Genomic DNA, 13208 nt, shown 5'->3' with positions numbered 1-13208 from the left:
CTGCAGTTTATTTATAAGTCTCACATGAAGGACAGTGTCTAATACTTTACTGAAATCTAGGTATATCTATTGCTCCACCCTATTCTATTAATTTAGTTACTCTGCCAATTACAAGACCATCCTGCAGTAAACAAGCTGATCTTGCAAACTGTTCAAGTATTTAACAATTCTCCCTTTCACAATCCACTATGAAGATTCTAGTGAGATTCTGCTGTGGAAAGAGCTTGCATTATGCAGGGCCAGCTCTGCCCTTTTCTGGAGAAACTTGTCAGTGTTGGTCCTTCAAGGAATAGTAAAGTGAGTGAGTTAAAACCAGTAGCGCCACTAAGATTGGTGTCACCCAGTGTCATAATTCATGGCGTCATCCCCATAAACCCTCTACCGTACCAGACCTCGTACACAGTCGTGCAAGCACATAAACACTTTCATACACACAGTTACATACACACACGAACTGTCACAGAGAGACACAGTCACATAGTCACGCAGTCGCATGCACGAGAGGATTGCAGCTTTAGATGTCACCAGGGCTGGCCTCAGGTGTTGAGGCACCCTTTACAGTCCACCCCCGTAGTCCCCTCATCACACCCAGAGCACCCTTTTACAGTCCCCTCCTTCACTGTGCTACACCTCTTTTCTTCCCCCATGTAGTTAAGGTATAGATCAGAGAAGCACAGCATTGCCGGTATAGATCAACTGAATAAGACATACAAACCCTGTATTTGCAGGCATAGAGTAATTAAATAACACATGAAAACATAAAGGTGCAGGTATAGAGCAAGTGAACAACACACAAGCCCTGCCTTGCAGGTATAGATCAAGTAAAAAAATTGCATATAAATTCAGAATTGATGGTATAGATCAAATAAATACAGGTATTGATTACAGGTCGCACACCTCAAAGACCAGCCCCAGCACCCAGTTTGCATCCACACACTTGTCCTTACAAACACTTTCAAACACACAAACATGTTCTCTCTCCCCTTTCTCATAATTTCTCCCCTATCCCTACTCTTTCTGTCTATTTCCCCCCCTCTTTGATTACTCCCCTTCTCATTATATCTCTTACTCTTTCTCTCACCGTTCTCCCCTCATCTCTCTCTCTCTCTCCTTATCTCTCCCTACCTCTCCCTGTTCTCATAATTTCTCCCCTATCTGTCCATACCTCCCTTCACCCTCTTTAATAAGAACAAGTCTAATAAGAATGGCCCTTAGTGTCACCCTTGCTGATTGTGTCACCTTTGCGGTCCGTACCCTCTCTCCTGACAAGTTTACCTAGTGAATATACTCCACACAAAAACAAATGAGGTTGGTTATCTCTGGTGAAAAGCTTTTAAGTGTTTTTAATGTATAAACACCAAAACCTATTACAAGGGGAGCACGTAAGGAAAAAAGGTGTATATATATATATATATATATATATATATATATATATATATATATATATATATATAGTGCCAAGTCCAAACGTACCAACCCCTGAGGTTAAGGTGTTGGACTTCCACCCCGTTGCTCGCAAGTTCAAATCCGGCTACTGCCGGCTTGTTCCCACGCCAGTAATGTCTCCGTGGCAAAAGTGGTAGTAACTGTTAACCATGTTGCGGTTACCTTGGTGTCCATAAGGGTTGGTACGTTTGGACTTGGCACCATTCATCACCAGGCTTTTTGCTGTTTTCAGCAAATGTATATATATATATATATATATAAAAAAAAATATATATAAAACCTCATTCATTATATGCTACGCGCTACAACTGTTTTCAGTGCAGAACACCGGGGGTTCTAAAGAGCACACCCCCACATGTGGAAAGTGCTCCAATTTATTTAAATGGAGAACATTCCAGCCACTGATTAGCTGTTTTAAGTAGTCAATCAGTGGCAAAATGCTTCAGACCATGGAATAGGCAGGACATTGCTGCTGTGAAGATGAACCTTTTGCCTAAGGTAATGTATCGTATTCAAAAATGCATATTAACCCTTTAACGACCATTAAACAAGCTTAGAAAGCGATCTAAGGTCTTCAACGTGGAAGCTTAAAGGTGTCGCTGAAATGCCTCGATAGTGAGGCATTCAGCGAAACTGAAAACCCACCCCAGGACACAATGTGACCGTTTCAGAGAGCAGTCACAAGCACCACTGCGAGAGATGTTGCCTCTCGCAGGATGACGCCAAAAAATAAACAATTTCCATACCCTCCAGAGAACTCAGATACTATACTATGTGGTGGCCATGTCACCATCAGAGGAACCATCCAGTCCCAAGAGAATGTTAAAAAAAAAAGTAAAAAAAAAATTGAAAATAAGGTTTATTTTACGAGCAAGTGCTAAGATTAGCACTCTGTTTTCCCAAAAATCCTGACATGGAAAGAGTTAAAATACTAGCACCCAAGGGATGTCTACATAAATATTTTTTTAACAAAATCAATGGTTTGATGGGGTAAATTGGAGTGGCCGGATTCAAAGATGTCCTAAATAGCGCATAGGCACAAATGTGGACTTTTAGCCCCCAAACAAGACAAACCCATGGGTGGTATGACTGTACTCAGGAGATGTTGCAGAACACATATTAGGGTATTGGTTGGCAGACGTATACCGTGGGCTGTAAATTCATAGCTAAAAAAATTACTACCACAAACTTTGACAAAGGTAGTATCTTGTGCATGGAAATGGTTAAAGTACCAGCATTTAAAATACCTTGGGGTGTCTAGTTTTTAAAAAAATATGGTTTGATGGGGTAAATTGAATTTTAAAAGATGTCCAAAATAGGACATGGTGGCAGAAATACCAGAAGTTCCAAGTTTAAAAAAGGGCCCTTCCAAATGTGGCCTTTTAGCCCCTAAACAACTTGACAACCCATGCTTGGGTGGTACTCAGGAGATGTTGCTAAACACATTGAGTGTTTGGCAGTGAAAAATACCAGGAGCTGTAAATTTATACCTGAACTACAATTTGTGTAAATAAAATAAGTTTTCTACCACAAATTTTGAAAAAGGGTGCTGGTGCTTTAACCCTTTCATGGAAAGGGTTCAAGCACCAGAATTTGAAATACCTTGGGGTGTCTAGTTTTTCAAAAATATATGGTTTGATGAGGTAAATGTGGTGGTCAGCAAATTAGCTTTTGTAGGTGAGTAAAAGATTTTTCAAATAAAACTGAGTGCTTTTTTCAATGTTTTACCATATTTTATTATTATTCATTTTTTATAGTAAATTTAGATGATATGATCAAAAAATGGTATCTGAAGAAAGCCCGTCTTGTTCTGAAAAAAACAAAACAAAATATAACCTTTGTGGGTACACTAAACAGGAGAGAAGAGAATTACAGCTAAATATTAAAACCGCCTTGGTCATGAAGGGTACAAAAAAAAGAAAAAAACAGCCTGGTCTTTGGGGTTAATTAACCCCTTCAATCCCCTATAGACGTACCGGGACGTCCAAAAAACGCCCACAAAGAAACCCCTATGGACGTCCCGGTACGTCCAGCCCTTCATGCAGCGTCAGGGACACATCCCTGCCGCTGCACGGGAGACCAGGCTGTCGTTTGACAGCCTGGACTCCCCACTGACAGCAGAAGCCGGCTTTGCCGGCTTTCTGCTGTCCGATCGCCTGTAACAGCTTCCGGCATGAAAGCCGGTAAGCTGTTACCGGTAAACTGCCCGATCGCGCAGTTTCAAACGCGCGATCGGGCATTCCCTTCCGGGGATTCCCTTCCCTGCGGGGATATCCTGCCCTCCGATGAGGCAAAGAGACGCTGCGATCTCTATGCAGGTCTGTGAGGACCTGCATAGAGATCACAGTGTGATCGGTGCAGGGGGATCGCGGGGAGGGGAGTGAGAAACCATCTCTCTCACTCCTCCTCCCGTTCTGTAAGGCTAGGTTTCCACTTGGGTTTTTGTCCTGCGTTTTTTTCTTGATGAAAAACGCCAGGAAAAACGCCAAGAAAACTGCCACTGCATTTACCTGCGTTTTGGCATTTTTTCTGGAGTTTTTTCTGGCGTTTTAGCCTTTCTGTGGAAATTCCTTTTTTTGACCCTAGGCAGTTTTTCCAGCCTTTACAAGTTAGAAGTTTCACCCAGCTAAAAGGGATTAGGATAAATGGCAAGTATCTGCCCTCTCCTGATGTCATTTACTTGGTAGACCCTTTTGTCTCTTTTCTGTGGTTTGTAAGGCATGCTTTATTTCGAATGTCTGCTCCTCTGGGAAGATTGGCCCCAAATGATGGTGCAAATTGTTTGCTGTTGCTTTTGGCACGCAGGATCCAGTTGATGCGTCGGGTATGTTTGTTTGTAATGGCATGTTTGTTCCAAATGGTGTAAAATTCAATATGAACCAGTCCAGGACTTTGTTTTGTGTGAAACTGTTTGTTTTCAGCCTATTTCTCGTAGGACACACAGATACTGGGTCCATCCTCTGCATTGTAACTGTGGAAAAAACGCCATAAAAAACGCCAAGGCAATAAACCCACATGGCTTTTTCATGGCGTTTTTTCTCTCCCATAGACTTCTATTGGAGAAAAACGCCAAGATTTCCTTGCAAAAAACGCCAGAGTGTCAACATGCTGCGATTTTGAAAAACTGCCACAGAGCCCAAAAAAGCAGAAAAACGCCAAAGAGGACTGAAAAAACGCCAAACAGAAAAACGCCAAGTGGAAATGGCATTTTGCGATTTCCTATTGAAGAACAGCTAACATCTGGCTGCAGCGTTTTTTCACAAAAAAAACGCCAGGTGGCGCTATTGGCGTTTTTATGGGCGTTTTTAGCAAAAAAAAAACCAAGTGGAAACCTAGCCTAACAGAAAAGCTGGAAAAAAAAAAAACGTTAGTCATTTAAAAATAATATTAAATAAATCATTAAAATAATAATATAAATAATACTAAAAAAAAATTATAATGTGAGCTGTGATGTCACTGTGACATCACTGGCATGTTCAGGAGGTCCCTAGGAGGACCTCTAACCATTACTGTGTAAAAAAAATATATATAAAAAATACAAAAAAAATTTAAAAAAAATGAAAATAAAAAAAATTAAAAAAAATATATAAAAAAAGATAATAAAAAAACCTTACATCCCATTGCCCTAGCATAATATTTAGCCAGTATAACCCTCCTGCCCCCGTTCACAACCCCCAAACCCGTTAAGCCATAGGCATAAAAATTATACAAAATTGTACACCTAATAGTATGCTCCCTGGTGCTGGGAAAGTCTGGAAAATCTATATAAATTAGGTATTTCTGAAATAAGGACACCTGAATTGATAAACTTGGAGGGGATTTTCCATCACTTTACCTAATTTTGTAAGGATTCAGAGGGAAAATGTAAAAAAATTTAGTTTATTTTTCTAATCTTCGCTAGTTTTTACTAAATTTCTCATTCAGAATTTTCAGCTAATCATCCAACTATGGTATCAAACGAAAGCTCTATCTCTCCTTGAAAAAACAATATATAGTTTACATGGGTACACTATTCACAGGAAAAGAGAATCATCGCTAAACCGACATACCCCAAAAATGGCAAAATTGCTCCGGGCTTTGAGGTACCAAAAACCCCTGGGATTGAAGGGGTTAAGCTTGCTACATGCATACATAATAGGTACATTGTAGTGTCTCATACTTTTTTTTTTTTTTTCCAGGATTAAATAAATGCAGCATAAATTCATACACGTAAAGTATTGTTGTATTAAAAACAAATTAAGTTGTCTTTAATGTTATTTCATTCTCCTTATGATATTTATTATGACTGAAAATGATAGATCATTCACACACTATTTGTGTACATAAGTCGATGTATACGTACACCTTAATGACTGTAGACTAAAAGTTACCCTTTTCCCCAATACGCTTCCTATATACTTTTGTTTTTAAAGTTACACACATGGCATGACGTCAATGCTACAACAGTGCGTCAAAGCTGTGTTTCTGCCGCTGCTGGTGTTCTCACAAGGGACACAAGCATTTACGTCCAACGTGGAAAATTGGGATTTAACTCTCCTATGTGCAGTCACTGGTGTATTAAAGCAGCAAAAATAATTAAGCACATGAATAAAAGTTATTTTAAAAAGTTACAACAGTATCCACAACATAATTTGCAACAAGAAATATTAACAGTACAAAATACACTATATTGACAAAAGTATTGGGACACCTGACTATTACACCAACAGGGACTTTGATGACATTGCATTCTAAATGCATAGATATTAATAAGCTAGAACAGCTTCCACTCTTCTGGGAATGCTTTCCACAAGATTTTGGAGCATTTGTAAGGTAAGACACTGATGTTGGACGAGAAGGCCTGGCTCGTAACCTCCGTTCCAGCTCATCCCAAAGGTGTTCGATGCGGTAAAGGTCAGAGCTCTGTGCAGGCCTGTCAACTTCTTCCTCTCCAAACTCATCCAACCATGTCTTTATGGACCTTATTTTGTGTACTGAGGCACAGTCATGCTGGAACAGAAAAGGGCATTCCCCAAACTGTTGCCCAAATTGTCTTGGCATGTCCCCTTCATACCAAGATATTTTGGACAACGCTATGCTTCCAACTTTGCATTACTGAATGAATGGGCAAAAATTCCCATGGAAACACTCCAAAATCTTGTGTAAAACTGTTATAGCTGCAAAGGTGGGGGGCAATTTCATATTAATGTCTATGTATTTAGAATACGATGTCATAAAAGTCCTTGGTGTAATGGTAAGGTGTCCCAGTACTTCTGTCCATATTGTGTACGTTTATTTGAATTACTAAAAATGCCTTTTATACTAGTGTTCAGTCTTATATCAGAGGTCATCTTATAATCGGACGTCAAATAGAGGTCTGAATACAAGACTAAGATCCAGATCCCCCGCAGCCCTTCAGGGAACCTGGATCCTCCTCTCTAGCAACCTGCCTGCCGGCACTTCCGCCTCCCCGACGGATCTAATGGGCAGTGTAGGTTTTCTATGCGCATTGCACAAACGTCCACCGGCCGCCCCCACTAGACACCAGGGAGTCTGAAGCACTGGGGACAAGACTAGGGATGCATCGGTAAGTCGGGGTTGGGGGGCAGAGTTGCATATGGTGGGGTATAAGGCATACCAGTGAGGCAGAGTGGAATATAGGGGTATAAGCTATTTCTAGGGGCAGAGTGACATATCAGGGAGGTAGAGTGATATATAGGGGTATAAGGCATATTTGGGGGTCAGAGTGGGATAAAAACAAAAAATATATAGCTTTTATTAAATATGAAAAAATACTTTACATGAATTAATATTTACTAGTAAAACTGTTTTCCTTTAGGGTAGTCTTATATTCAGGCTTTTTTTTTCTAAATTCATATTCAAATTTTGGGGGGTCATTTTATAATCTAGTACATTATCTGCTAATTCATCTGCAACAACAGAGGGAAAACTAGCATTACTGCAAATTAAACACCACGGAGTCCTTTTTTAGTATCTAGTTAATGCATTTTAGTGTAACAGTGAAAGCCCCTCTCTTACATCCAGTTTGTATTTGTTCACGCTGTATAGCTCTGCTAGTATTCAACTGTTTTGCTTGTATACTGGACACCAAATTCACTAATCTAAAATTGCATTTCTATTTTTTTTAAAAATAGGATTTTTCCTGGTAAATACCGAATGTTTGTCTTATTGTTATCATATCACCAATTACTACTAAAAACGTTAGCATAAGGCTTTTTGATTATGACCACATAAACATTTATAGACTGTGGGAGGCAGTGAAACATTCCCGGGGCATTGTGTTGAACCTACCCCTTAAATGTAGTCCCTAAAACAGCATCACTGAATTAAGATATCTAACTGTAAGATATCCAGCTTGACTCTACTATATTGGGTATTGGAAATAAATGCCAGCATTTATCATATGCATGCACATCAGTATAAAACAGTATCCAGATTTGGAAAAGAAGACCTACTTGCGCTTAAGAAGCAATCAGTGATTCTTCTAAAACAGTTTGTATTAGAGGGACCATGTTCCATGTCTGCACCAACCAACACAAATGAGAGAGAATGAAAGACCCAGAGAATGAGTCCCTTAACCGGGATGAGCCTGGCTCCCGAATCTGGTCAAAGCTAGTGTCAGCAAAAATTCTTTATGGAGATGCAAGAATGATGACGACCAAGTGATCAAGTAAAAGCAATAACCTCCTTCTTCCGTAGCAACTTGCAGTGTACTTGATTAAGGGATTAAGAGCGGTCGGTGTGCAAACGTCAGACGAATCACAGGTTAGAAGCTTCTCTGAGTAGAAAGCGGGAAGAGCATTTCAGCCGCAGCCGGTGAACAATCTTGCAAGAGAATAAATCCCCCACCCACTACCACTTCGTTTCCTTTCCTCCACCCACTTAGACTTATCCTTTCCCTCCGGTGTTTGCGTTCCACCTTTGCCACTGATGCTGTGAAGGGAAGAGGGTAGCAATGGGAGGGTCAAATTCATTCCGCTGAGAGACGCGTACTGATAGGATGGCCTTATCTTCCTGCGTTTATGAGATGCAGTAATACTATACGGAAGGAAGGAATGATGCAGCGGTTTCGCGTGCTGAAAGTTCCATTGGTATGGGAGGGGCAGATGTTAAATTAAGCGTAAACGAATATATCTACAAATACATGAATTTGTCAATGTTATTCGGCATTATGAAACACAAAAAAATGGCGAGAGTGTTAAAAACAAAATCCCAAATAAACGATAAAGTTTAACGGCCTCAAATTGTACTCTGTTCTGTTCACGCCCCAGTGATACGGAGCTTTATTTTATTTGCCATTTTACCGTATATTACTTCAATCATGATTGAAACTTGCACCTCCCCCTCCATTTATAACTGCTTATCACAGTCAGCCTTGTGTAGCGTGTGGAGAGCATCCTCCTGAGAGAGGGAGTTCTGGCACTTTCTTCTGAAATCTATTTTGGGGTCTTTATAGACCTAAGGGATCTCTCTCATAACAAGACAGTACCATCAGAGATTTCATAGTAACATCAATGTTAACAGCTAGCAAAATCTCTGCAGTTCCTATGTCGTATTTCATATGTACGTTCCCAAAGAGGGTCCCTGACACCTGGATTCACCTTTCATTATAGATTTATTTTATTGTTCCTACAGAGTAAGGATGGTCGAAGAGGTGCAGCAGTAGTAGTAGGGCACTGGTCCTGGGCAGGCAGACATTGGCAGCTGGCAAATGCTCTGAAAAAGACCCCTCCTCTTATAATCGGGGGTCGTCTTATAACCAGACCTCAAATACGTCTGACTATGAGACTAAGATCCAGATCCCCCGCAGCGCTGCAGGGGACCTGGATCCTCCTGTCTTATGCCCCCCCCCAAACTTACTGGTGCGTCCGGCTCCCCGTAGCGTAGACGTCTACTTGCTGTCTGGACAACACACCGGGGAATTTGGGGGGTGTTAAATGGGGGGCATAAGTCATTTCTGTAGGCAGAGTGCTCTATGAAATGCCTTTTAACCCCCTTAATGCCACTCTGCCTCCAGAAATGCCTTTTAACCCCCTAAATGCCACAGTGGCATATAGGGGTATAAGGCATTTCTGGAAGCAGAGTGGCACATAGGGGGTCAAAAGGCATATCATGGGGCACGGTGGCATATAGAGGGTTAAAAGGCATATCATGGGGCATAGTGGTATTTAGAGGGTTAAAATGCATATCATGGGGCACAGTGGCATATAAGCAGTATAGGGCATTTCTGGGGCAGAGTGGGATTTGATCCCCTTTGATTTTGTATGTTTGCAAAACATGACTTAGTACTTGGTGGCAAAACCTTTGTTGGCAATCACAAACGTCAGATATTTCTTGTAGTTGGCCACCAGGTTTGCACACATCTCAGGAGGGATTTTGTCCCACTCCTCTTTGGAGATCCTCTCCAAGTCATTAAGGTTTCAAAGGTGATGTTTGGCAAGGCCACTCCAGGACCTTAATGTGCTTCTTTTTGAGCTACTCTTTTGTTGCCTTAGCTGTGTGTTTTGGGTCATTGTCATGCTGTAATACCCATCCACCCATACAGAGCCGGCCTTAGGTGTTCTGGCGCCCTGTGCGGACTACTCCTCTGGCGCCCCCCATCCCAAAAAAAGAAAGGCATAAAAACTTGTAACAAAACTCCCCTTTCTCACTATCTATCCCCCTGTATCACTATCTACCACCTCTGCCCCGTCTCACTGACCCCCCCTCTTCTCACTGAGCCCCCCTCTGCCCCTTCCCCTTACTTACCTTGTTGAGTCCTGCGGTGGGAGCGGGAGGCGTCCCTCTTCCCGTGGTGCACGCTTCACAGCTGAGCACCGGAATATTCTGGCCCTCAGCATGAAATGCGGCACCGCAATGGAGTCACGGAGAGTGAGGGGCGCCGAGCGGTTGCTGAAAACTTCACAAGCGACCGTTCGACGCCCCTGCCCGGGACATAAATGAAAACATTGAAAACCTAGAGTATTTGGCACCTGGGGCGGATCCTGTATGTGGCAACCCCCTACACACATATATACTGAGGCAGAAATTGACGGTGGTACAGTGTAATCCCTATCACTATACATCGAGCCAGACATTGACATTAGTGCAGCATAACCCCAATCACTATATACTACGCCAAACATTGATGTGGTGTAGGCCTACCACTTCATTGTCTGGCTTAGTAGTAGGGATGCACCGAAACGAACTCTGGACTGAAACCGAAAATGCAGCATTTCCCTGTCCGAAACCGAATATGACCCCCCCACACCATAAAAAAATCTAACACTTTTATTTAAAGTAAGTAACACACCAAAATAGGACAAAATAATTAAAAAACAATATTATATGTAAATATATATGATTGTTAACAGCAATGACATTCCTATCATGTCCAGGCATACCCAGATTCCAGGATGTACTCGCAGACTTGGCATGATAGGAGTATGATTGCCCTATCTACCCCTTCTCACTCCCTTCTGCCCTATCTACCCCTTCTCACTCCCTTCTCCCCTATCTACCCCTTCTCACTCCCTTCTCCCTATCTACCCCCTTTCCCCTGTCTCACTCCCTTCTCCCTATCTACCCCCTCCTAACTATCTACCCTCTCTAAGTTCACTTACCTTTCAGGAGTCCTGCAGTGGGGGTGCAAGGCCTCTGCCTCCCAGGTCTGCCACTGTATGGAACAGTATAGAGTGATGGGAGTTATGATGTACTTGTATAGCATAATTAGATCATGAAAAAGACATTGGAAATGGTACAGCATAACACCCATCACTCTCACACACTTACCAATCCACACGTACACCGATCCACACGTACACCGATCCACACGTACACCGATCCACACGTACACCGATCCACACATATATACCGATCCACACATACACCGATCCACACATACACCGATCCACACACACCGATCCACACATACACCAATCCACACATACACCAATCCACACATATACCAATCCACACATATACCAATCCACAAATATACACCAATCCACAAATATACACCAATCCACAAATATACACCAATCCACAAATATACTAATCCACACATATAAACCAATCCACACATATAAACCAATCCACACATATAAACCAATCCACACATATACACCAATCCACACATATACACCAATCCACACATATATACTAATCCACACATATATACCAATCCACACATACACCAATCCACACATACACCAATCCACACATATATACCAATCCACACATATATACCAATCCACACATACACCAATCCACATATATACACCAATCCACACACATACCAATCCACACACATATACCAATCCACACATACACCAATCCACACACATACCAATCCACACACATACCAATCCACACACATACACCCATCCACTCTCACTGTCACTCTCACTCTATGCTTTCCTACTTTTCCTCTTTTCTTCTTTCAGCTTCTTTGCCTCCTCTTGCTCCTCTTCTTCAGTTCTTCTGTCTTCTCTGTCTTCTTCCGGGTCAGAGGGCACTGACAGCGGTGGGCGCGGCTTCAGTGTTGTGCGCCGGGATCCGACAACAAACCCCGGCGCGCAGCAGCTGTTGCCGCGCGGATCACAAGGGAGCGGTATCGGAGGTCTTTAACAGACCTCTGGCTCCCTTTAGTGATTTTAAGCCGGGTTGAACCCAGCTTAAAATCACTCAAGGGAGCCGGAGGTCTGTTAAAGACCTCCGATACCGCTCCCTTGCGAGCCTGCTCCTCCAGCGGCGGACATTACTGTCCGTCTCTGGAGGGGTGCTGGGTGCCGCAAGTTGGCACCCCATGATGAGCGGCGGCAGCGTCGGACCCCGCGGCGGCGCCCCCTGGAGTGTGGCGCCCTGTGCAGTCGCACAGGTCGCACACCCCAAAGGCCGGCCCTGCACCCATACCGATCCAAATACTTATTTCACTGAGTATAAATTGAAATGCGTTATTCTGTACTTTTTGGTTGTTATTCTGTCTCACCTTCCGATGCTCCACCACAGAAGCCCCAGCGGTAGTGCCGGCAGCGGAGGTTGTGTATCGCACAGACGTTCAATGGCTGCAGCGATACGCGTAGACAACCTCCGCTGCCGGCATTTCCGCCTGTGCTTCTCCATCATAGAATCCACGGCTGAAGTGCTGTCAGTGGAAGTTGTGTGCGCGCATCGCACAGACGTCCACTGGCCGGCCCCGCTAGACACCAGGGAGTATGGGGGTGTATTGGTAAATCGGGGGGGGGGGTGGCACTTCTAGGAAGCAGAGTGGCATATGAGGGGGGCAGAGTGGCACTTCTAGGGGGCATAAAGCATATCTAGGGGCAGGTAGGCATTTCTAGGGGGCATAAAGCATATCTGGGGGGTCAGAGTGGGATATCTAGGGGGCATGAAGCATATCAGGGGTTATAAAGCATATTGGGACAGAGTGGCATATCGGGTTATAAAGCATATCTGGGGCAGAGGGGCATATCTATAAGTAAAGTGCATTATGAATTAAGGGGGGCTTAAAATCGCTATTGGTTTTCTGTTTGTATATAACATATGCTGACAAACTGTATAATAGATACCAAAAATGTTAAAATACAATTATGCCTGTTAATTGGATAAAATACTGTTTGACCATTCCACTATTCATTCATTCTCTCACTCATTCTCACTCTTTATTTCAATAGTCTTAACACCCCCTTTCTCACTATCTACCCCCTCTCCCCCTTCTATCTATGCCCTCTCCCACACTTCTTCATATCTACCCCTCTCCCTCTCTTCTCACTATCTACCCC

At 42.8% G+C, this 13208-nt stretch overlaps 1 protein-coding gene and 1 long non-coding RNA gene across 2 annotated transcripts in view; both read right to left on the bottom strand.

Moving 5' to 3' along the window:
• The window catches only part of PDE10A (phosphodiesterase 10A), a 258873-nt gene extending 250613 nt beyond the window's left edge, over positions 1 to 8260 (bottom strand). Inside the window, exon 1 of the mRNA XM_053461389.1 lies at positions 7902 to 8260. Coding sequence (XP_053317364.1) covers positions 7902 to 7965 — 64 coding nt within the window. The 5' untranslated portion in view covers positions 7966 to 8260. The remainder of the gene's footprint in view (positions 1 to 7901) is intronic.
• Positions 8261 to 10082: 1822 nt separating this feature from the next.
• LOC128484832 (uncharacterized) lies at positions 10083 to 12051 on the bottom strand. Its single transcript, XR_008351203.1, has 3 exons — positions 11943 to 12051; positions 10807 to 10938; positions 10083 to 10278 (listed from the first exon to the last, which is right to left on the bottom strand). It is a non-coding gene; the product is annotated as an uncharacterized LOC128484832 (long non-coding RNA).
• Between the last annotated feature and the right edge of the window lie 1157 nt (positions 12052 to 13208).

Source organism: Spea bombifrons, chromosome 3 (genome assembly GCF_027358695.1).
Source record: "Spea bombifrons isolate aSpeBom1 chromosome 3, aSpeBom1.2.pri, whole genome shotgun sequence".
Classification (NCBI taxonomy): domain Eukaryota; kingdom Metazoa; phylum Chordata; class Amphibia; order Anura; family Pelobatidae; genus Spea; species Spea bombifrons.
This window is presented reverse-complemented; position numbering and strand designations above follow the sequence as displayed.